Source organism: Stegodyphus dumicola, chromosome 6 (assembly GCF_044657685.1).
Source record: "Stegodyphus dumicola isolate Sdum_Otavi_A_Nest chromosome 6, ASM4465768v1".
NCBI lineage: Eukaryota > Metazoa > Arthropoda > Arachnida > Araneae > Eresidae > Stegodyphus > Stegodyphus dumicola.
In genome coordinates this window covers 230818594-230842532 of record NC_140773.1, presented here as the reverse complement: position 1 = coordinate 230842532, position 23939 = coordinate 230818594, and the positions used below count along the sequence as shown (strand labels likewise).

The window sequence follows — 23939 nt, the reverse complement described above, 5'->3', positions numbered from 1 at the left end:
TCTATTGCAGTACTTTTATTTTTGTAATTAAAACAGGATCTTTCAAATTCTTTATTTCATAAACTGATATGCAGTAACTTCAGAATATTAAATGCATGGTACTGAAAGGAGTTCACTTACCTAAATCGACAACATTTATTGTTGTAGATTTAAGTGACTTTTTCAGTTCATATTCGCTCAGTATTACTATAAAACAATATTCACTCAGTATTACTATAAAAATTTTCAAATCTAGTGTTGATCAAATGGTCAAAACAGTGGTAGTGGTTAGGGCCAGCAGAAGTGGGCCTGCGCCATAGTCAGGTGCCACCAAAAAAGGGACACCAGTTGAAGGTTTATAATCATTTCAATTTTTATTAATAATTCTGAAAAGATGCAATTATACAATGTACTATGTTTAATATAAATATTTTCCCTCTGAAATTAAGCCGTTAATGTGTGCCAAGTGTAATAAAAAATCAAAAGTTAATAATTTATAAATTTTGTTTTATATTACATCTCTGTGTATCAAAATGCATTTGTGATTGTTTTCTGTTTGATTTTGAAAAGTTATTACATGCTGCATTGCCCCACTTTGAAATAAAGTGTTAGATGAAAGGGTTAGATGTTAGGGTGTAGATGAAAATTTAACTGCTAATGTGTTCAACATCTTTGTAATTTTAATAGTTTGTTATCTGTTGTATACTTTATATATATATTTCTTTTTACAATATAAAGATGAAAATCTGTAAATATTCGGTATTTTCTAAAAGATATACTTTTATTTACACATTATACTATAGGACATCAAATATTTCAAATGGCAGTTATTTTCGTGCAGTTTTCAAAAAATTTTGGGAATAAAGAAAAAAAAAAAAAAAAAAAAAAGAAATCTTTTTAAAAAGAAAAGATACTTAATGTTAAATTTTAAATTGATTAAAAAAAGATTTAATTCTATGCATTCAAGTATGCATATATCAGTTAAAATTAGTGGCTATAGATATTAAAAAAAAGTTCTGTATCTTGAGTTTTGGATTGCAGAAAGCAAATTTTCTGATAAAAATTTGACAGCATTCTGAAATAAGTGGATAAAAGAGCACTGTTTCACTAGGTATATTTGTTTTAATATAGTTGATTATCTAATGTGTATCTATTTAGGAACTAAATTTTTAATGTTATTTATTTTCTAATGAATAGAATGGTTTGAAATATTTCTGCATTTTTTAGATCGTACTTTTAAAAAGCATATGTCTTCTTCCGTTAACTATTGCATATGTGCATTAAATAAAATGTTTGAAATATGAATGAAATTATTAAATGGATTGACAACTGAAGTCAAGGTCAAGATTCCATACATCTATTCATTATTTTATGTTTTTGCTTCTAAGAATTTGAAAAATAGCTCTGCATTGCTAGTGATCTTTTTTGAATATCCTTAGCAGCTTCTGTATGGTATTTTAGTATATGTGAAAATAATTGTAAAATTTGTTTATGTTAATAATTCTTAGGAAATCATCAAATAAGTTGTATCAAAAGAATAATGGAAATATCTTACAACTTGGCAGTTTAAACTAAATTTTATACTCTACAAATTATTTGCTACTAAGTTACAGAAATTATCTTAGAAACGGCCTCATTGAAAACTGCTGCTTATGTTACGTTATTTTGGAATACATATGAAATAAAATTTCACAAATTTTAAGCAATGTAAGTAACAGTTTTGAAAAAAAAATTTGAAGTTCACCAAATATTATTCTAATCTTCAGTGCATTTGATGTGAGAAAATCGAAAATGAGTAATTTTAATGCAGTCTTCTGTTTGCATTATTAAAACCTTGAAGATAGAAGTGTTTGGCTTCAAATTTAATCTTAATCACAGCACTTTTAAAATACAAATAAAAAAAAATGTTTTGAAGTATTCAGCGCAGTAGTTCTTTTTATACTGTATATTTTAATATGCTACTGTTAAATTATTTCTCTTTGTGTAAATGTAGCGTATAGTATTTATGTAAATATATATTATCATGCATTTAATTTTTGTGCCAAATATATGTTATTTCTTTATAATGATTAATGTTCTTGTACATCAAACATCAGAAGAGTATACGTTTATTTTAACAATCGTATCTTCATCTTATGCTTATGCTTATCTTATGCTTTTCCATCATTTACTTGCCATTATGATTATTTCTAAACTGCTTAAGGATTACAATCCAGTCACAAATATAAATTAAAGTACTGTTTAATAAATTAAGATTTTAACAATTTATTAGGAAATAATTTCTGTCTCAGATCTTGACCTGATTCTGATTATACATTAATTGAAAGCAGTGAAAACTATAAAAATCTTTTTGCAAGTAGATGAAACTAGAGATCATCATATATTTGAAACAATATTAAAATATTAAAAAATATGGTTATTTTTTCTGAGGATATAAGCAATCAAGGCAAACATGAAAGAAGGAAAAGTTAAATTTAAATACAGTCAAAAGTCGTTAATCCGGACTCATCGGGACTTCGGCGATTCCGGATTATCGATTTTTCTGGATTATAGATCATCAGTTTAAATCTGGTAAGATGGCATGCAGAAATTATAAAATTAAAAATATGAAACCGTAATTTATGAAATAAAGAACAATTATGATCTAAAGGGTATCAAAATTTACAAAAAAAAAAAAAAAGCTTAATATTTGTTTGTTTACTTTATTAAACATTTCTTTCAATGTAAGTTGTTTAAGTTGCTTCGTTTTTTATGTGATAAAACATTCTCTTTAATTCTGTAAACAGGCATAATTTGTTTTTCAGTTACAAAGTTCCGCTGTTCAAGTCCTATAATTGCTGTGTCTACCGACTAATTTGTCAATCGAAATTTTTTTTGTTTTCAATAACCTCTGTCACTTTCTTCGCTATCGGAAGCGAATTATAATGACAAGGAATTTGATTTAAATCATATCAAAGACGCAGTACATCGAGATTAAATACTACATTTAGTAAGGAATTATAAGCCAAATAAAATAAAAACATATGCCCTGAAGATAAGGATAGTGCTGACAGATCAACTTCCAATTCATTGCGCACTGTGCGTTAAAGATAAACAAAGTTTAGATAAACAAAGGGTATGCCTTTATCCATTTTTTGCAGCAATTCCACTTTTTGTTTAATTGACTTCGTAACATACTTTCGCTTTGTAGATCCTTTACATATTAGTAAATATATATCAGAAATTCTATTTGACATAATCGAAAGTTCAAACTTACTTTCATAAAATTGCTCTAACAGTCTGCAAAAAATAATAGGCCGGATCCAATTCGAAGATTAAGGAACAACGCAATCTGCAACATTAACTGAAATAGATTATTAGGTAATTTTAGTGATGCAAAAGCAAAGTTTAAAGTTTATAAAATTAAACATTTAGCAGCAGTAGCAATAGAAGCTCCCTAAGATTATATGTTGTGCAGACATTGAAGACAATAAAAAGGTTTCAAACTTAACCAATTTATTAACAATATATAAAAAAATAAAAACACAATGAATAAATTTAAACAATATCAGTAACTTAGAAATTATAATATAACCATCATTATCAAAATTTGATATATTAAATAGTATTTTACCTGGTCTCCAAAATACTGGCATTCAATACGCGAAAAAACGTATCCTAAACAGAAATTATGCGGTTTCAAATGAAATTAGCTACACTGTCAATAGGTCCACTCTTAACGATCAAGAAAGCACCTGAAAATTAAATTAAGTCCTTGAGAGCACTTAAATCCGGCCTAACTCTGCTCACTGTAGTTGAACACGAGGAATCATAGCCCAGTAAAACATCGCCGCTAACTTATGTTAAATGCCGCCTTCATGAAGAACATGGATGCCGCCCACGGCAGTCACTCACATTGTAGCTTCTTTTGAGAATCCAGTCTCAAGTCATCTTGGAGACAGGAACCAAGGAACTTATTCCGGAAAAATCATCTTGCAGACTGGAACCAAGGAACTTATTCAGGAAAAGTCATCTTGTAGACTGGAACCTCGGAACTTCCGAGGTTCCAGTCTACAAGATGACTTTTCCTGAATAAGTTCCTTGGTTCCTTTGAGGTCCGGATTATGGGTGTCCGAATTAACGACTTTTGACTGTATTACATTAAAATACAAATCTTGGGACATTTTTGTTTTGTGTCCTGTTTGTATTCTAAATTAAATAATAAAGGGAAAGTAAAATTAAAGGAGTTTAACTCTCACTATATTGTCTCAGAGGAGTTTATTATGCAATCAGTTTTAAAATTATCTTGTTATTTCAAATGCATTTAATGCATTTGTTGGGAGTAGCTGTCGGTCATTAAATTGTTTCATTACCAAGAGCACTGCAGGGAATTAATTTTTGCCGTGAAATAAAAATGAAAATCTGTTCAAAAATTGAAACTAAAAACATACATAATATTGATGAAATCTAGCACTAGATATGTGGCTAAAAAATTCCTGCAGCAAAAATAAATCAAAAAGCTTAGAGTCTTTATCTAATCATTTAATACTTATGAACTTAAATGTTATAATTTTAAATGTTTTCAGTATTACTTGCTGATGCTGCATGCATTCAATTCTAAATCCAAAATTTCCAGTTCTAAAACCAAAAATTATGTATTCAGCATAATATATTAATTTTTACTGCTATTACAATAGAAGTTTATTTTATAAAATCACAATAAAAGTACACAAAAATCATATTCTAAGGGCTCAAATATGGGCAATTGTTTCTATAAATTATGGATTATATTATGTCTTTAATCTTAAATTAATATTATTTCATCTTAATATTTATTTTCATTTTAACTGCTTGCATATTTTTGTGTTTTGTGTAAACAGCATCTGTAATAATAGTATAATTCACTTTATTTATTCTTTAGATGTTTGAAAAATGTAATTTATGTCATTTTTAAAATTTCATTTTGAATTCTGCACATAAATATACCTTAAATTTCACATATGTTTTGGTTTATAAAAACTTTGCGAAATGTTCAAAGTTTATTAATTAAAATGAAAGAATTATTTATCTGCAGTGTGATTTATTACTGTTGTAGGTTATTCTTTCAATTTTTAATGTTTCACATTTTTTGCAAATGCCAGTTTTTATAAATTTTAGGTTACACTCATTTCTTACACTCCCTTCTAAAACAAGAACTTAGAGACTTGCCTAGAAGTGCTTTCACTCAAAGAAGACATATAGTTAAACGAGAAAATACTTGTGAAGTCTTGTCCAAAGTTCCTGGGTTTTTATGCAGCCAAATTGAATCAAGAAAATCTCCAGCTATTCAAAAGAATCTTTCAGGTCGGTGTGAATATCTGTGAAATATCTCTTGCATAAAAGCTTGAATTTAGTTTTGTTTTGCATGCTTTTATTAAAACACTCCATTTGTACTAAAGAAATTTTCTGACATTATGTAGTTTTATTTTTATTTATTTATTTATTTATTGACTTTTTTCTTTTTGGTGTGAGTGTGTTAAAATGTGTCAAAGTATTTTCTGAGTGAAATAAGTGTATCTTCTAAAAATTTAACAAATTCAGATTTTTAAAATTTTTCATACAGGTTATATGTAAAATAAAGTTATATCTGAAATTCTCTCATAATGTCATTTTTGCTTGTACACTGACTACCAATAAGTATTTAGACACCTGTGATGGAAAAGAAAAACTAACTTTATTCAAAATCAATAGTTGGTAGAGCCTCCATGAGAGGTAATTACAGCGTGGACCCTCCGGGGCATACTTTCCACAAGTCTTTGTATGACAGCTAGTGGTATTTTCTTCCACTTGGCTTGGAGAAGACATAGAAGTTCCTTCACCAATTTTGCATGGGTAGTGTACCCCTGAATTCGCCGATGCAACTCGTCCCAGAGGTTCTCGATAGGGCTCAGGTCTGGACTCTGGACAGGCCAATCCATTCGATGAACTCCATTGGCACCATACCAAACCTTGGTTAAGGTCGAAACATGACAACTGGCATTGTTGTCCTGAAAGAAACGGGTCCAACCCGTAAAACTGCCACAAAGTAGGAAGCACATTGTCATCCAAAATGGTGCAGTAGGCATCGGAGTTGAGCTTACCATGAATGGGGACCAAGGGTCCCAGCCCATACCAGGAGAAACACACCCAGACCATAATTCCACCTCGCCGAACTTGACTGTTGGCACAATGCATTCTGGCAGGAGACATTCTCCAGGTAGATGCCAGACCCAGATCCTTCCATGCGAACTGTAAAGGGTGAACCTGGATTCGTCACTCCAAAGAACCCTTTTCCACTGATCTACGGTCCAATTTCGATGTGCTTTGCACCACATTAACCGAGCAGCGCGGTTGGACCTTGTGATCAAAGGCTTATGGGCAGCAGCACAGCCATGAAAACCAAGCAGATGGGCTTCCTTACTTATGGTATTCATTGAAACAATACTCCCGGATGCCTGTTGAAACTCCTTGCGGATAAGGGCCATCGGTTGGGTGCGGTTCTCCTGAATTTCTCTGGACAGCACTCGTCGGTCTCTATCTCCTAGTTTCATTGGTCTGCCGACTCTGGGCACATTCCGACAATCACTGCTCACCTTCCACTTCTTAATCACATAGGCCACTGTCGATTTTGGGTACTTCAGATCGCTAGATATGTCCCTTAAGGATCGGCCACATTTGTGATACCCGATAATTATACCTTTCTCGAAATCAGAGAGCTCCGAACTTCAAGGAATCTTGCATGTGACTAAAGCCGACGCTGTTTCCTACACGATATATACCGGCGGAGTTTGTGACGTACCTTAGGACCGCAGATATCGTCATTTGCATAGGTGTCCAAATACTTATTGGTAGTCAGTGTAGATGCCTTTCTAACTGAGACTAAATATACAGGAAGGTCTGAAAACCAGTAGATATTAAAAAATAAATTTTAAAAAAATATATATTTCAGTGAATTTACCTTTTATCATTATTCATTTAACCAAAAGATATAAATTTATGGGTTTCTTTCTTTTCTTATACTCTAATAATTGCATTGTGTCCATCAGATGATGATGTACCTTGGATTTAAAAATGTATGCCTCTTCTTTCAAAGTATCACTATCAAAAGCCAGCATTATGCTGACTTGTGAAACATTTTTTCCTAACCTTGAAGAAGAGAAAATGTTGGATTCTCTATTATTTATATAGAACAATGTTACTTTACTTTTGCTCTCCAGTTTTAGAGAAAATGGTGTAATAATCTCTCACATCCAGTATCAATACACATACAGATGCTATTTATCATCCATGAAAGTTTTTTTTTTTTTTTAATCAGCTACTGTTTAGTTTTTAAACCTTAATGTGTGTTCTGATAATGCTTTGTAAAACAGACCTTTTTTATTTTTTATAAATTTCCTGTGTTTTGTATTCCTTTAACAGCTGAGATTAAGTGTGCTTTATTCAGTTAGCTGTATAATGATCTTCCTTTAGTTTCTCACTATGCATCTTCCGATGAGTAATATTTTCTGTCTTATGAGCTGTCTGTCAGTTGGTCAAAATTCTCTGTTAGCTTTTGAGCAAATTCCACAGCTTTTGTGATCAGGAAAGCTCTAGAAATAAGGACAGATTTTATTCTTATCATTTAAAACTATACTAGCTTCAAATAAACTTTATTCTGAAAGAGCTCGCTCAACATCTCTTGATTTTCTATTCCTTTTGTGCATCCTTGACACATTTGAACTTTAATTAGTTCTTCATCAATTACAGGTCTTTTGTTAAGTAAAAATTTTGCAGTGTTTGGAAAATTCCCAATTTAAGTGTATCTTGGACAAGTGAGCATTAGTCAACAACAACATTTGTGTATTTACATATATATGTATTTTTGTGTAAGTATTTAATAAAATAAATATGTGATGTATGTTGAGGCAGTTAGGGGGCATTTCATATCTTCTCTTTCATTATATAGCAAAATATATAATAAAAGAAATGCAGTAAAATCATGTAGTCAGTTATTCTGATTTTGAGCAAGGGACATAAGAAGCATAACTTTTAAATTTTTATGGGTTGCTGACTGCTTTGTTCTTTAGATGAGGGCTAAACATAGAAAAAGAATTACACCAGAAATTGATTGAATGATTATAATTTTTTACTCTAGAAGTTGCTATTATCAAATTATATTACTGGCAGTTTATACTGTCAGACAATAAAAGATTAGATGGCATATTTTTATTTATACTAAGATTTGATTATCAAGTTTTTGACAAAAAATAGATCAAAGAGAAATATGCTGTAATTACTTTAATTTCACAAGTTGCTTTGTAAAGAAGTTTTGCCAAAAAATTGCAGATGATTCATTAAAGTTTGATTGAAAGAAACAGAACATGATATGTGTTACAAAGTGGATAGAATTTCCTAATTGGCCTTCCACATTTAGCATTTTGCCTGCTGACTGTCAGAACACAGACTAGCTTCCTCTAGCTGAATGGAACAAGGATTATGTAACTCTCCCCACCTGAACTCGAATGAGTTCACTTACTATTGATTTTCAACAAGGTTTACATTCAAGAACCATTTAAAATTACGTCAAATACTAAACATCACAATTGTGCTCAATTATTTGATATATAAACACAACACAAATTATTTTTTTAATATTCTAAATAAAGTTATTTAAATATCAAGCTTAAAAATACATAACAAAAATATCATTAATGCATAGATAGAAAATTGATAGTTTTTCAAGTTTAAACTTACATAATTAAGGGTTAATTTCCAAATTCTAAGCAAGTTGTTGAGTGTGTTATATTTTCTTTAGACATTTTAATAAGAACAGAATGAATTTTTCTGTCTTCTCCTGGGAAAGAGTCTAAAATTTTTCCCATCATCCACATATTCTGATTTATCATTAATCAAAACAATATAATTTACATTAAATGAAACTATTTGACCTGCTTGTGGAGAAATAAAGGCTGATCTGATATTAAATAAATACTCCTTTCCAGCTTTTGATTGATTCAAAAGAATTTCCTGATATTTATATTTCTCTACCAAAGAATTTCTATTAACATTCAAATCTTCATTTTTTTTTGTTTTGTTACAGGTAAAGACGCTAACATTTTACCGAGGAGAAAAAAAGGTAAAGTGAGGGAGAGGGTTCTAAGGGTTCATTGTACAGATACATGATAGGCCTAGAATTAACCAGGGCTTCAATCTCTTAGAAAACAGTTTTCAGTTCTTTCAGTGAAAGAGATGATCATACAACAATTTTAAGCAAGTTTTAACCATTCGTATATGTATCTCTCAGAAATCTCCCCACCATGGACTTTTTTCGGCAATAAAATTTTAAACTATACCTTTTGAAGTAAACATATTTTAACTTGATTATTATGTATCTGATTCCATCATTTTCTCAATTCACAACTGGCTTTTTTGAATGCTTTGGCATTATCAAAATACATGGTAGAATATCAACCTCAATGAGAAACAAACCATTGGAATCCTAACAAAAATGAATGAGCACTTATATTAAGAACTAATTCTAAGTGGATAGCTCTTGTCACTGCGTATCTGAATATAAGTAAATAACACTTTGAATTAAAATCATATTCAAAAAAGCATCCGCTGAATTTTGCACTACATACATTAAATTGTGTGAAAAGAAACATATTGCAAACAGATACATCTGTGATTTTTCAGTACAAATTAGATATATATTCCATTATGACTGTCTCTGATACATACAACTGTGAAAAAATTTGATCTCTATTGTACAACGTCAAAGAAATTATTTTGTTTTTCCTGTGAAAATCTAAAATCATATCCTGTGTAACAGCTTCAATAATATTGAATTCAACTAACTTCTATTTCATCATATAATTTAACATAAACCCTTAACATAAGAAAAACTTTTCATAGGCTCTAAGTTTTATAATTTTGTCTTGTAAGAATTTATAATAGAATAAGCTTTACCATGTCTTTGCTTTAAGAGTTTAAGACATAAATTATAGTTTTTGTCATTTGATTTGAAGTCGGTGACAACATTATATGCAGAGCCAGGAAGAAGGAATTTTAAATAGTGAAATTTTTCAGTGTTTGTAACAGAATTATTTAAACCGATTGTATTATCAAGACAATTTACAAATTGCATAAATTTGCTAGAATCCCCAGAGAATTAATTAATTTTAAAGCCATAACAATTTCAAAAATACTACATGTATTAAGAACTGAAGGAGTCTACTGAACATTTCCTAGTTTAATTTTCACAGACAATATTTTGTCATTTTATTCTTGTGAAAATCTCAATTCAATTTTTTCATATTGTCTGTGAGTGTTTCTGTAGAATCACCATTGAAAATGGAATTGATTAAGCTGCTTATCCTACATTACTTCCCTCACCTCTTCAACTAAAAGTAGACTTGACCTAAAAGAAACTTTCTCTGTAAATGACTAATTTATGCATTCTGCTATAAAGAGTCATTATTAGTCAATATTAATCATTCTGCTGTGACTAATTTATGCTTCTGCTTCATTCTATTTTAATATTTGCTTATCTCTAGTAATCTGCATTTGGGTAATAAACAAATGGACTGTACATTCCTTCAACAGCTTCTACCTCTACATCATAGCTTTTCAAGATCTGTTCTTTCATTTCTAAAAGTTCCAATAACTCTGATAAAGAATTTAAGTCATTGGCAACTTTATCAAGTTTTGAATTTTTTTAACAACTTTAGTAACACAAGTACAAATGTTACTTCTCTTTTCAACAATTTTCGAGAGCTTATCCATATTAACTCAGAATTTGCAAGTTCAAAGAGACCTTACCTTTATTGTGTAGAATACAGAAATTGGTAAAGTAATTAAATTTCTCAGAATTATGTATCCAATTACTTCCAGTATTCCAGTTTGTGGTTTGAATGCACGAATATTGTATCAGATGATTCAGTGTAAGTTATGGTGCAAGAATGTTCCTCCAAATAGCTCAACAAAATTAATTAGCAACAAAAATATGACATTAGTTAAACAATATATTAGACTTCTACATTCTTTTCTGCCTTTTACTTTGTATACATATAACGTCTTGCCTGCTACCATCTGTTGGAGTATAGACATTGCCCTCTAACCAAACAGTGTGGGAATTATTTATAACAGCATCTATAAGTTATGAATCCATTAAAATGTGTATTTTCTGTTAGTTAGATTAGGTTAAGTTATTCGAATATTGTCATTTTGACACATAAAAGGCTCTCTACTAAAGGAACAGATACCTTTGTGGAGGTCTTTTAAGGAAAATTGGCTCGTATTTTCTTGGGGGAAAACACTCATGCGGCCAGCCCATTTGACACAGGTCTGAACCCAGGTTAAATTATGAATATTCAGTGATCTTAACCACTCAGCCATTTGTGTGGCTTTAAGCTTTAAGTAAGGATGTGCTGGTTGTAGGTAATTCTAGTGCTAAAAGTTTTTTTTTTTTTCCTCTCTCTCTAAAGCTAATAAGTTTTTTCCTCCCTTTCAGTTGGTCTTCTTTTGTGCTATGAACCTCCTGTAGAAATGGGAAAAGATGGGCAGCCTATTAAAAGGTCACTAGCTGCTCAGTATCGTTTTTATGAGCAAGTTTTAGTCGTTTTACTCGATGAAGTCAATATTGAAGCAAGTGAATGGCAGCGATGCATTCTGCTTCCAGCCGCCTGGGGTGGATACATGGAGAGAGCATTTTTTGCTTGCGAAGAAGCTCGTAAAGCAGAACTAGAATTGCAAAACAGTCACGGACACCTTAATTTATCACCAGATGAACTGAAAAATCAATGCAAATTAGCTTGGCTTTGGTAAGATATTGTGATCTTCAATTTTAATGAAGTTAGAGTAAAAATGATTATGGCCTAGAGTAAAATTTTTACAGATCAGTGTTCTACATTTCCTTCAATTATAAAACTGTAATATGATAGAATTCCAGTAATCCGTGAATGCCCATAATCTGCATTCATTTTTGGATAGAAATTTTTTCTAATATGTAAAACAAAAGTATGCTATAATATGCATGGATTAAAGAAATATTTTTTCTTTATTCGTTGTATAATTTTTTCTCTGAAACATTATACAATTATATATATTTCTCTGAACATTATACATTTCTTTTTGTAGTAATTGTGCATCATTTTTAATGTAAAAATTAGAAAGGATGAAAGTTAAAAAAAAAACTATAAAAAATAGCATTTCGTAAAATTCACGAATCTACAGAACACTCGGTCCCAAAGTGTATAGATTATTGAAATTCTACTGCAATGTTTAGTTTACCCAGATTTCACAAAAACGCGTAGTGGTACCATGTAATGGAACCATGTAATATACCATGTAATAGAAAATTCAGTAGAATGTAGCTTACTTTGTATGTAATATATGTAGCTTTTAAATTTCTGTTTTTCTATTGCATTCTAAATTATTGCAGTGGATTTTTTCCAACCTGTATTGCTACTGCCATTCAATTTGGAATTTAATCATATTTTATTTTCATTCTCATAGTAATTCCTGTCTTTATGAAAATTTAATAATAATTTACCTGAAGTTTCTGAGTGGAAAATTATATCAGAAGTTGTTGCTATATCTAAGGCTGTTAATTATTTTAGTTAAGTTTGTTTCTATATCTCACTTTCAGTTATCAGCATTCACTATGCATTCATACAGTATTATTAAGAAAAGAGAGAAAGAGACTGCAGAGAATTTCAGAGTTATAATATTGAAAAACAGTAATTAAAATGAAATATTTTATTTTATACTGCATTATTTGATGAGTTTCGTGATCAAATTCGAAATCTGAACATGCTGAATTGTGTATATTTTATTAAGATACCTTGAAAGCCAGTGCAGTTTGTTCATCTACAGTGAAATTTTAATTATGAATGCAGTTTTTCATCTGAAATGTTTGAAAATCGAAACTATTACCCCTATAGAAATTAATGTAAAAAGGAGTAATGCTTAACAACAGTGCACAAGTTTATAATACAAAATTAACTGAAATCCTTAAATTTGAGACAAAAAAAAAAAAAAAAAGTGAAATACAGTAGTAAATATATAAAAGCTTTATTTTACTATATCTGTATGAAGGAGAATTGGTAGCACAAGTAGAAAGGAATGAGGAAGATAAAGTCAAGGGATGTTATTATGTGTGGTGCAGCTCCATCCTACAAAAGCATCAGGTTGTTTTCTGCATTATCTCTCTGTGTCACTTAGTGCCAAACCTGATGCTTCACTGGTATTCTTTCCAATGTACATTTCTTGTCATCAATGTCTTAAAATGTTTCTAAAGAGAGACATGGCATTGTTACTAAAAATGCTTGTATTCTTTCCTGCTACTGCATTATCAGGGTGATATTGCTCCATGAATATTTCACAGATTTTGTGATTTAAAGAACTAGGATTGTCTTCTTTTTCATCCTTTTCTTTTGAAGGCATTTCCTTTCCATTCACTTTTGTTGCTGTTTTTGAAGTTGTTTCAGCCCTGCTGAGTTCATATCTGTGGTTCTCTTGTAAGCTCATATCTTTATTGTTCTACTCAAAGCCCATGATTTTCCCTAGAGACCACAGTATTACAAATAATAGAAAATCCTCAGCTATAGCAACTGCTTCTATTCAATAGCTCTGTCCCCTAACAGAGTCTTTTCACATATTATTGACCAAATGATTAAAACGTTCTCATTTCAACATGTTAGAAAGCACTTTAATTTTAGGATATGAAGAATTCTGTTGTCATTCTTCTCTTTCCATTGATTACCTATAAAATTCCATGTATTTTACAGAAATTCAACTCTTGGGCATTTTCTTTCCTATCAGTAAAGTTTGCCAGTTTCATACTTAAAGACCTGATTCTGGATATTACCAATATGGTTTGATTGATTAACTTTGAGCAAACTAAGAGAACATTAAAATTTCATGCTAAGGAACATAAGCCATATGTTAGGAAAAAAGAAACAAGTAAATCTGCTGTTGCCCAACACTGTTGGTCTAAAGATCACATTTTCCATTTTTCTGCAGCCAAAATTAATCAAAAAACATTTTACATTGGTGAATTAGATTTTTCTAGAAGCATTTCACTTTCCAAAAAAAAATCTTTCAGTTCTAGTTAAGGATCCCAATTCCAACCCATCTTTACCCTCAGCATTTAAAGAAATTATATAGTTTTTTTTTTTTTTTTTTTTTTTTTTTAAATCAGTAGGTAATGCCAATAGCTTGATTTCCTTCCTTTCATTGTTATCACCTGAGCACAGCTTCTCTTTCATCATTTGTACTTCTGCAGCTGAAAAAGAATGTTCTATATTTAAATCTTTGAAACTAGTCCTCCAAATTTATGAATATTACACTGATTCTTGGTGCCTTAACCTTCAGTAATCATTATTTGGCATTTTATTCTAACTCAGATCAAAATATATTTCCAGAAGTCTGCTAATACTGTGTTAAAGTTGCCTCAAAATACATCTGAAAGTAATTTGTTGCTGACTTCAGTGTTCATTATTACGTTATTTCAGGGTTCGTAGCAGTCCTTATAAGTGCTTGTAAGTCCTTATATTTGAAAATAAAATATAAAGGCCCTTATAGGTGCTTACTTTTTCTTTAAAGTCCTTTTTTTTTTTTTTTTTTTTTTTTTTTTGATTGTTTGTTTTTTTGTTTTTAGTGCTTATTTTTTGCTTTTAGTACTTTTTTTTTTTTAATGAACGCGCTATTTTTCTCCGTCCCAAAGCCGAAACTAAATAAACAACTTTTCTTCTTAATATGGAATGTCAGATGGTGAGTCATACTCCCGGAAATAGCTTTTCCCCCTTTCTCTGCATTAACATAACCTTTGGTGTGCACGAAGAATACAGACAGGTGCCCGTCGTTCTATTGGTCAAAGAATTGCGAAAGCAGTAGAAAATTCCGCTACATTCGGCATTCTTTTCCTCCCACCCAAATACTACACACGTTTGAATTTCTATCAAGATCTTAAAAATTTGCATTCTCGTTCTGTTTGGTCAGTTCATATTCATGTTTATTATGATCATTATGCTTATATTATAAGCATATGTATGAATATTTATAATAACATAGTTGCAGTAACTGAAGTATAGTAAACTTCCAAAAATGGTTGTGTTTTAACACAGATTAGCTTTCTAAGGAATAATATTCAGAATGGCTTAAATAAAGGGAAAGTAATCGAATAGTCAAAATAATTTCATTTTTTTGGCCAATATATTATACAGTACGAAGGTTGGGAGGTCTCCGCTTTCTCCGCAAAATCTTGAATATTGAAACTGTTACAGTTCGCTGCAAAACAAGCAACGGACTTTTTTTTTTTTTTTGGTTACTTTCCAATCTGGATTGAATAGGACTAAAAGTTCTGTGGTCTACCAACCCAAGTGAAGAATGATTCTATTCCAGAAATTTAACGCCGTCTGTTGAAAATTAGAATTAAAAACACCCCCGTTATTTAGTTCTTTATTCTCCCAATACCAGCAGTTGTTGATTCCGATTGCGTAATATCACGTAGGTAAGAATTACGGAGCACGTATTGCGCAATAACGCTTGCGATATTTTGCAGAGATAATTAATTTTGATGTTCAGTCCGAGATTTGTTTATGAACACTTACTTACTAACTGAAAGAGTTTTACTATGCTTGCTAAACAGAATATTTTTTAGTTCCGTTAATTTATTTTTATATGATGCACATATTAAAATGTCAAAAGCATTTATTAGCAGAAAAATCTAAAGAGCGGCTACACCCCCCCTCGGCTCCTTCAAGTTACGCTCAACTGTCCGAATATTCGCCAATTCCAAGCATGCGGGTTAGTTAAGCTTTTACTTTTAAAGATGGCTGCATGAAACAAATTTCTGGCTTCTGATTTCAGAAATGTTCCTCTTTTTTAATTAAATTATTTTGCTTGCAATTTCTGTTAAGAGAAAACTGATATACAATGAAAATTTAGAAAATGTTCAGAATTTAGATTTAAATTATTTAAATATCAATATGAGTGGAAAAATAAATCGTATTTATTATTAGGTTCCAAACGAATACAATAAATATGCCTTATTATTATTTATTTTCTCTATTTTGAACTGAAATTTCATCATTAAATCTTGCAATATAGTTTAGTTCTTCATAGTTTTTTTTTTCTCTCATTGTAAACTAGTTCTGTAAATTGAACTATTATTTAAAATTAAAAAAAAAGTAATTATTTTCCATGGTTGAGGTAATGCTTATTCTCTCTTAATAAGTACTTCATTTCTCATATTTTAAATTACAATTCTAATTTTTAAGGTTATGCAGTTGTGTATGATGTAATTAGACAGGTGCTTATTTTTTTTCTTAAAATGTGCTTATAGGTGCTTATTTTTTTAACTAAAATGTGGCTTTGAACCCTGTATTTGCCCGGAAGATATTTTTTGTTCAGAAAATTTGTTCTTGATGAAAGGTGTTCATGATCCAAATTTCTATGTAATATTAGTATAGTGGTTATAAAATAAATTGTAATAGGAAATTTTATTATTTTCAGCTACTCAGTTTTTTTTCCTCAAATTGTTTCAGAATCATAAATTGTAATTTATAATATATTTCATGAATATATGATTTCTTAAAGGCAATCCCCCTCCAAAAAAATTAATGCGATATATATGTGTTTAAAAACATGTTGGGACAAAATGGAACACAAAGTATTTTTAAATATGTGAATTTGAGGAAAAATATCTGTGGATGTTAAAGTCATACATTTGCTTGATTAAATTAATCAAATTTTACATAATAACATACATTACATTACATTTTTACATAATAACTAACATAATTTGATTGTATATTATTCTTCATAAAATATTTTTATAGGGTGCGGGATCGTCTGATTTGTTTAATAAAGACAAGTGCAAAGTTAGTATATATTTTTTGTTTATTTTTAAATATATTTGATTTATACGTACTTGCATGTAATGCCTTATGTTAACTATAAGATAAATGTGTGTTTATAGCTGTATTTTTTCTGGAACTTCCCCATCTCCCTGATCGCTTTTCAACATTTTACAGAAAGCAGTAAAATATTGCACGCACTTTACTGTTACAATTAAGTACAACTTTGTAAATTTTCTATTTCTGTCAGTTTCTATATTATGTCCATTGCATTTTTCTGTATTCAGTAGTTCAAGAGTTTGTAAGCAACAATTATTATTGGTCATAACAACTACAACTACTTCTAGATAATAACTACTACTTTCACTTCACTTTTTGCTTAGGGTCCACAAGCAGCCGAGTGGTAACGTCGCTGAACACAGGTAGTTCAGTCTGAGATTTGAATCCTGCAAACGGGCTGGCTGCATGGGTGTTTTCGTGGTTTTCCCCATGTGTATCGTGTATACGAGCCAGTTTCCCTTAAAAAGTCCTCCGCGAAGGCATCCGTCCCTTAAGGCAGATATTCCTCGAGTGCTTTGCTGTAATCTAATAAATCAAACCAAACCTTTTGCTTAGCTTGAAGTGTTGTCATGACTGAAATCAACAAGGAGTTATCGATCGCTACAAAGAATAATAAAGATGTTATAATACCCCCAAAAAATTTATTATTGTTTTTTGTTTTTTGCCATTTAAATTATTATAAAAAAAGAACTTTGCAAGCAACTACAAGTTTAATCTCATATTGTCTTATGGAATGAAATTATGTTGTTTATTTCAGCGTTATGTAGTTTCTATACCAAACATCCTTGAAAATTTAATGATTATGTGAAGCCCATTTATGGCCAAATATGTAAACTCAGTGAAGATTTACTTATTTCGTTCCCGTATAGCCCAGCTGCTGCATGAAGTTCTAAACCAATTCATTCATGAAGATACCCCTTTCCTTACACTGTTTACCTCAAATGCTTTGTAATGATATGGTAATCTAATTCTTCAAGTTACATTTAGAATTTAATTTTAAAATTTTTTCTCTTAATAATATTTTTCAATATTACTTTGTGTAGGAAAGGACCAGCATCTCATGCCAATTCAATGTTTGCTCTCACTGGTTTGATATATGCCACAAATAAATTTTATACAAGCCTCGACGATAGCAGTAAAGTTTTCTGTGATGAAAGTCAGAATTACATTAAGCATCAAGATTTCTTAATTGAATATACAGAAACAGTTCTTTGTGCTATATTACCTGACTTTCAACCAAATGGAAATGTGCATAGCTGGCTGTTAACGGTTAGTAGTTATATACAATTATAATATTCCTTTTACATATATTTATGTATGTATATGTTTTTATCTGTGCACATATATATACAAAAACATATTACATGTATGTACTGTGAATTACTATATTTATGTTCTTTTATGTCAGTTTTGATCTGCTTTAAAGTTTACATTTACACAATATATGTTACAACACTTAAGTATAGAAATGTGTTAACGTGATGTCCCAAAATTAAGACCAAATATAGCAAACAAGAAAGATACAGAAGTAAAATGCTCAGATTTTTCCGTTTTTGTATTTATTGTTGCATTTGTTTGCCATATTTTGCATTTGTTTTTCTAAATATTGTCTGCATATTATATGTCTCATTTTGATGCAATAATAATAGTTGATTTATTATTATGTTTTGTACATCTTGTTTAAAAAAATCATGCACCATGAAAACACAATGGAATGCAGCAACACATGACATGGAAGTTCCTCAAACCTGAGTATGCAAGTATTTTGACATGAACAGTGTCTGAATACACAGATCACATGAATGCCACACTGGAATGAGGCCAGGTTGCATGTACAAAAGGCCAAACAGTGACTGGTTTTGTCCCGATTTTTATAGCATTTCTTCATTAATGCAATGCATTACTGACATTTTCTGTGTCACGTATACCTCATGGAATGTAGGAAACTGAAATTCTATTATTTTTAGTAATCAATCCAATTTATTGCTTGGCCCAGACACATCCTTGTGTGGAGACAGCCTAGCCAATGCTGCACACTCCATGTCATTGTGGAGCAGCTTACTTCTGTCATTCTTAGTGTTATTATGTATGATACTCTATCAGCTGTAATCATTGTACACAGCACCCTAAGCAGCCTGTGTTACATTAATGACATCCTGCAGCCTGTTGTAATATGCATACTGTGAGTCCTGCTAGAAGCCATTTTCCAATATGATAATCCCCATCTGCATACAATGTATGTGATTATGGACTTTTTCCACAACATGGCAACTATTTCATGGCCATTCAGAATGCCAGCCTCTTTCCCCATCGAACACATTTGGAACATTTCCTTTCTGGCTGCCAGCTCCAGAAATCTTAAAATATGCGTGACTTGTCTGCATTAAATCTGGCAAGACTTACCTCAGGGCAGAATTAGATATTTATTTGTATGCATCCATGCTAGACTGCATTTCTGCCTGCATAAACAGCTGAGGGGGGCTGTGCAGCATGTTAATCAGTAATAGTTCTGTACTATTCTTGCTGCAGTAAATATTACTGGTTCTTCCATTAATATTATCCCCTCCCATGTTCTTGACCAGTTTCATCATTTTCCACCACTTTGTCTGGTTGCATGAATTATTATTATTGGCTATAAAGCATATTTTTATACTGCTATTTATTGTATACTTCAGGGAAAACTTAAAACAAAAGAATGTGTATTTACAATTCAAATTCTGAATTTGTTTTTTTTATTTTTCAGTCATTTCTGTAATACTAAAATTTCAGTCATTTCTATAATACTAATGATTTAAATAAATCATTAGTAAATTGCATATCTTAAAAAGTATAGTTAAAATTAAAAACTATCTTAAAAAAGTAAAGTTTCCTAGTATGTTGCATATCTTAAAAATTATGAGTTAAATACTTAACAGAAACTATTTTATTTGGAAATATTTTTCCAGAGAATGTTAGCCGTTTCATTTTGCATGCAGTAAAAATGATAATGGCAGCGTAACTATAAATGTATTCACTCGTATTCTATTGTTAATGATAGGTATAATACTGAGGGCCACATTTATTTCCCCCCTCTCTTCTTGAAATCTATAGAACCCTCTACTTGTTCTAGGAAAATCTGCTTGCAAGTTGCACTGACTTGTTAGAAATTTGTATGTATGTTATTCCAAACATTTATAAGAATATCTTTTCATGTCCATCAACTTATCCTTAGTCTGTTGTTTCATGGAATGACTTTGAAATGTTATTTTAAAATGAATTTGTCATGTGATTTGAAATTTCTTGCACCACATAGTGTGATTCAAATGATACCTTGGAAATGAGTCATCCAAGAAATAATTAAAATATAAATAAATGAGATCAAGTTATATTTAAATTTCATTTTAATATTTAAAGTGCTTTTGGTCCTTATTTCCCTTGTTTTCTCTATTTTAATTATATTTTGCCATGCATATTCACATACAGAAAATCTTTTATAATTTTCATTTTGCCTTGTGTACAAATAGAAATTCATTTCAGTTATTTTAATTTTTCACAGACGTATAAAATTATTGCAAAAATAATTTTTAATTTGTGGGGTTCCGCTCTTTTATACAACAGCTAAATGTTCAGCAACCTCATGAACAGATAAGCAGATAACTGATTGAGTTTGAGAACAGAGATGTAAAACTCAATAAGAGTTAATAACCCTTTATTATCAAAAATAAGAATGTACAGTCAGCTCCTTTCTCAAAACGTACAGCAAAGCCTCTACTTGGGCTTGAACTCAAAGTAATAAGAAATCAAACTTAACTAATGCTTAACTATAAAGATGTAGCCAAAAGGCGAATGCGCGCTAGTCAGAAACTCAGGACTCTCTAACAAAGTCAGTGGAACTTCGACTTAAATACTGCTCTTACTCATTTGCATTAAACACGATTCTAAAAGCATGTTCCGGTAGGAAATTGTATGCTGAAATTATGAAGTACAGGAAAGTAGCCTTAATTAAAAATAACTGTTAAAAACTTATAATAAATCTTACAAATTTAATGTTAATGTCATAAAAAATAGCCATTTTATGTTTGTATTTTCCTATTAAATTTAGCAATTTCTCATAAAAATTCTAGGTGTAATTAATTTAGTAATTTAATTAATATCTTTATTAATTGTACAGCTTAGCTTTTCCAAAATGAAACAAAATGTCAAAAACTATTCACATGTATATCAGATTAAACAGTTTCTGTAAATATCTAAGTTAAATCATGTTCTATAAGAAATATCGCTGATCAAGTTTAAAGGTGTAAATAAAATTGTGTAGATCTCCTGTCTAATTCTGTGAAGTACAGTTTTGAAAATATTGTACTAGTATTTATATCTTATCATAATTTCTCATGCTTCATATATTGCATTTAAAATGCTGCATGAAAATTTGACAGTTTAAATTGAATCTATATGTACTTCCTCTCTTTCAGCATTTATCTCGACCAAATTCTAGTGCTAGCTATTTAGTGAAAGGTTGTTCCTGTGCCTCACTTTTCCATTTAATGCCAGTGTTGATAAACAATTATGTTAATGATATACGACGTATACTGGATCATTTGTTGGAAAATCTTTCACATAATTCTCCAGTACTAGGCTGCTATTCTGCTATTGGATTAGGTTTATTTATTCGATCAATGTGTGAAATTGGTTTGGTGGATAATACAGAAAAACAGGTTTGTTTTGTTTCTTTCCTTTATTTAAAAAATGTATGATTTTGTGTCTTAACACAAACAAAAGAATTGTTTTTCATCTTGATGAGAGATGAATTTCTATTTACTCTGTGTACACTATCATTTTATTAAAAAACAGTGTACATATTTTTGTCATTTCAGACTGATTTGCTGTCAAAAACTCTTAATCAGATTGTACGAGATTCAAATTCAGAAGAAAGTCCTCTGTAAGTTTTGATTGCAGAATACATTATAAATATGTTTGATTTGCTTCATAATGCTGTAGCTTTTTCATAATGCTTATGAAAATGTTTTAATGTGCAGGTTTCACTATACAAAAGCACAAAATTTAAATTAAACTTTTATTAACAAACTGCAGAAGCATTGGGCATTTAATTTAAATAAAAAAAAAAATAGTCCAGTCTCTAAAATTAGTATATGAAATAATACAATATCTAAATGCTAAAATAACACTGACGTACAACAAAAGTAAGAATGACAGAAATAACATATATATATTGTAATTTAACCTTCCAGATCTTGGAAGTGAGTATATATGGAAGGATGAGAAGTAGCAGCTGTGATGATTTATGTCAGACTGAATTGCTCAATATTGTGTGGTGGGAGATGCATATTGGGAGCATAACATTATTTATAAACATCTTATGGATTGAATATGTCAGGTGTCAACATTTAAAATTTCTGCATCGACCTGCTTTAGTGTTGAAGTAAAGATGGTTACATCTGTGGTTGATGTGGGAGACTTGAAAAACTTTGATATGCTTAATGGCTTCAAACTATTCTGTTTTTTCATCATATGGTTCTTTGAAAACTTCCTGCAAAATTGTTCTAAGTCTATTTGCGTTTTCACAATTAATATAATCTTCGCTGCTGTATTTAAGCAAAACAGATACTAATTGTTATTCCCATTTTCCCCTTTTTCATGAAAGGGAAAAGTATTTTTTTGATTCCTCTCCATTAACAAAAGCAGATAATGTAGGTCTTTTGTAAAAACCTGATGATGCTAAATACAAATCACAGACTGGGAGGTATCTACATAATAATGATTTTATGAAATGCAGATTATATAAAAAATCTAAAATTTACATTTAAAATGAATTTTTATGTAAATGACTTTTTTTTACATGTTAAAATTTCTTGGAATAAGATACATATAATTGTGTTTTCTTTGCTTATGCATTTATGTGAATGTAATTACGCTCTAATTTATAGCAAGAAAGAAGCATTGCAAATAGTATTAATTTTTTTTAACTTTTTATAAACACAAATCTTGCAAAATATGCTTAAATACACTCTATAACAAAAAAAAAAAAAAAAAAAAATCGATACACCAAGAAGGAATCATCCAATTGCTTTGAAATCTCGTGTGCATAAATGTTTTGACCAAATATGCAAATGATTAAAATTTGGTGACCAATGAATTAATAGTGCGATCTCCAGAGCATCCAGCAGATGTATATAAGGAGCTGTTCTTGAACTGTTGTTAAAATTGCATTGTGATTTAGGATACCTTTCAACGACTGAAAATAATTCCTTGCCACAGGATTCAAGCTCAGATTACAAGCAACTGACAGAAATTGAAAGAGGCAGATTGGGCAAATCGGAGAATCGCTCATCATATGAATTGAAGCGATACGGCGATTAGAAGATGGCAATAAGGGTAGACAAGGGCAGATATCAGCGTCATGATGGTAGTGGTCGACCTAGGGCCACAACAGATCAGAAGGACAGAGTGATTGTTAGATCAGCTGTCACAGTTCCTGATTCATCTCTATCAACCATCAGACTTGCAACCCGCACACGTGTCTACCATGACCATTCACAGACGGCTGATAGAGCGAAATCTACGCTCATACTGACTGTTATGCCACCTGCCATTCATGCCTGCTTACTGTCGAGCCCAATTACAGTGGTACTTGGCTCGATCAGGTTGGATGCTGACTGGGGATGTAGAGTCTTTAGCGACGAATCCAGCTTCCAACTGTGTCATGACGATCATCAAAGCCGTGCCTGGAGACACCCAGACCAGCGTGCCGATCCTACTTTCATTATCGCATGCTACACAGGACCTCAACCAGGAGTTATGGTCTGAGGTGCAATTTCCCTTGATAGCTGCACCCCTTTGGTCGTCATTAGAGGCACACTTACAGCACAATGGTACATCGGCAACATTTTGCTACTGTTCTTTTTGCAGTACCCTGGCCTTATTTTTTAGCAAGATAATGCCAGACCACATACGGCACGTGTTGCTATGAATTCTCTTACAGCTTGTCAAAGACTTCCTTGGCCAGCCAGATTTTATCTGCCAAGGAATGTTGATGACCTAGCCAGACGGAGCAAATTTGGGTAGAAA

General features: G+C 31.0%; 1 protein-coding gene across 3 annotated transcripts in view; it reads left to right on the top strand.

Moving 5' to 3' along the window:
* LOC118187095 (focadhesin) overlaps positions 1-23939 on the top strand; it is a 112528-nt gene that overhangs the window by 39775 nt on the left and 48814 nt on the right. For all 3 annotated transcript variants that reach the window (XR_004757887.2, XM_035357289.2, XM_035357288.2), the window contains exons 16-21: positions 5116-5301; positions 11468-11777; positions 16800-16841; positions 17921-18146; positions 21326-21568; positions 21728-21792. Coding sequence is in view for 2 of the 3 variants with exons in the window: in XM_035357289.2 (XP_035213180.2) it covers positions 5116-5301; positions 11468-11777; positions 16800-16841; positions 17921-18146; positions 21326-21568; positions 21728-21792 (1072 nt within the window). In the remaining variant the exon portion in view is untranslated. The remainder of the gene's footprint in view (positions 1-5115; positions 5302-11467; positions 11778-16799; positions 16842-17920; positions 18147-21325; positions 21569-21727; positions 21793-23939) is intronic.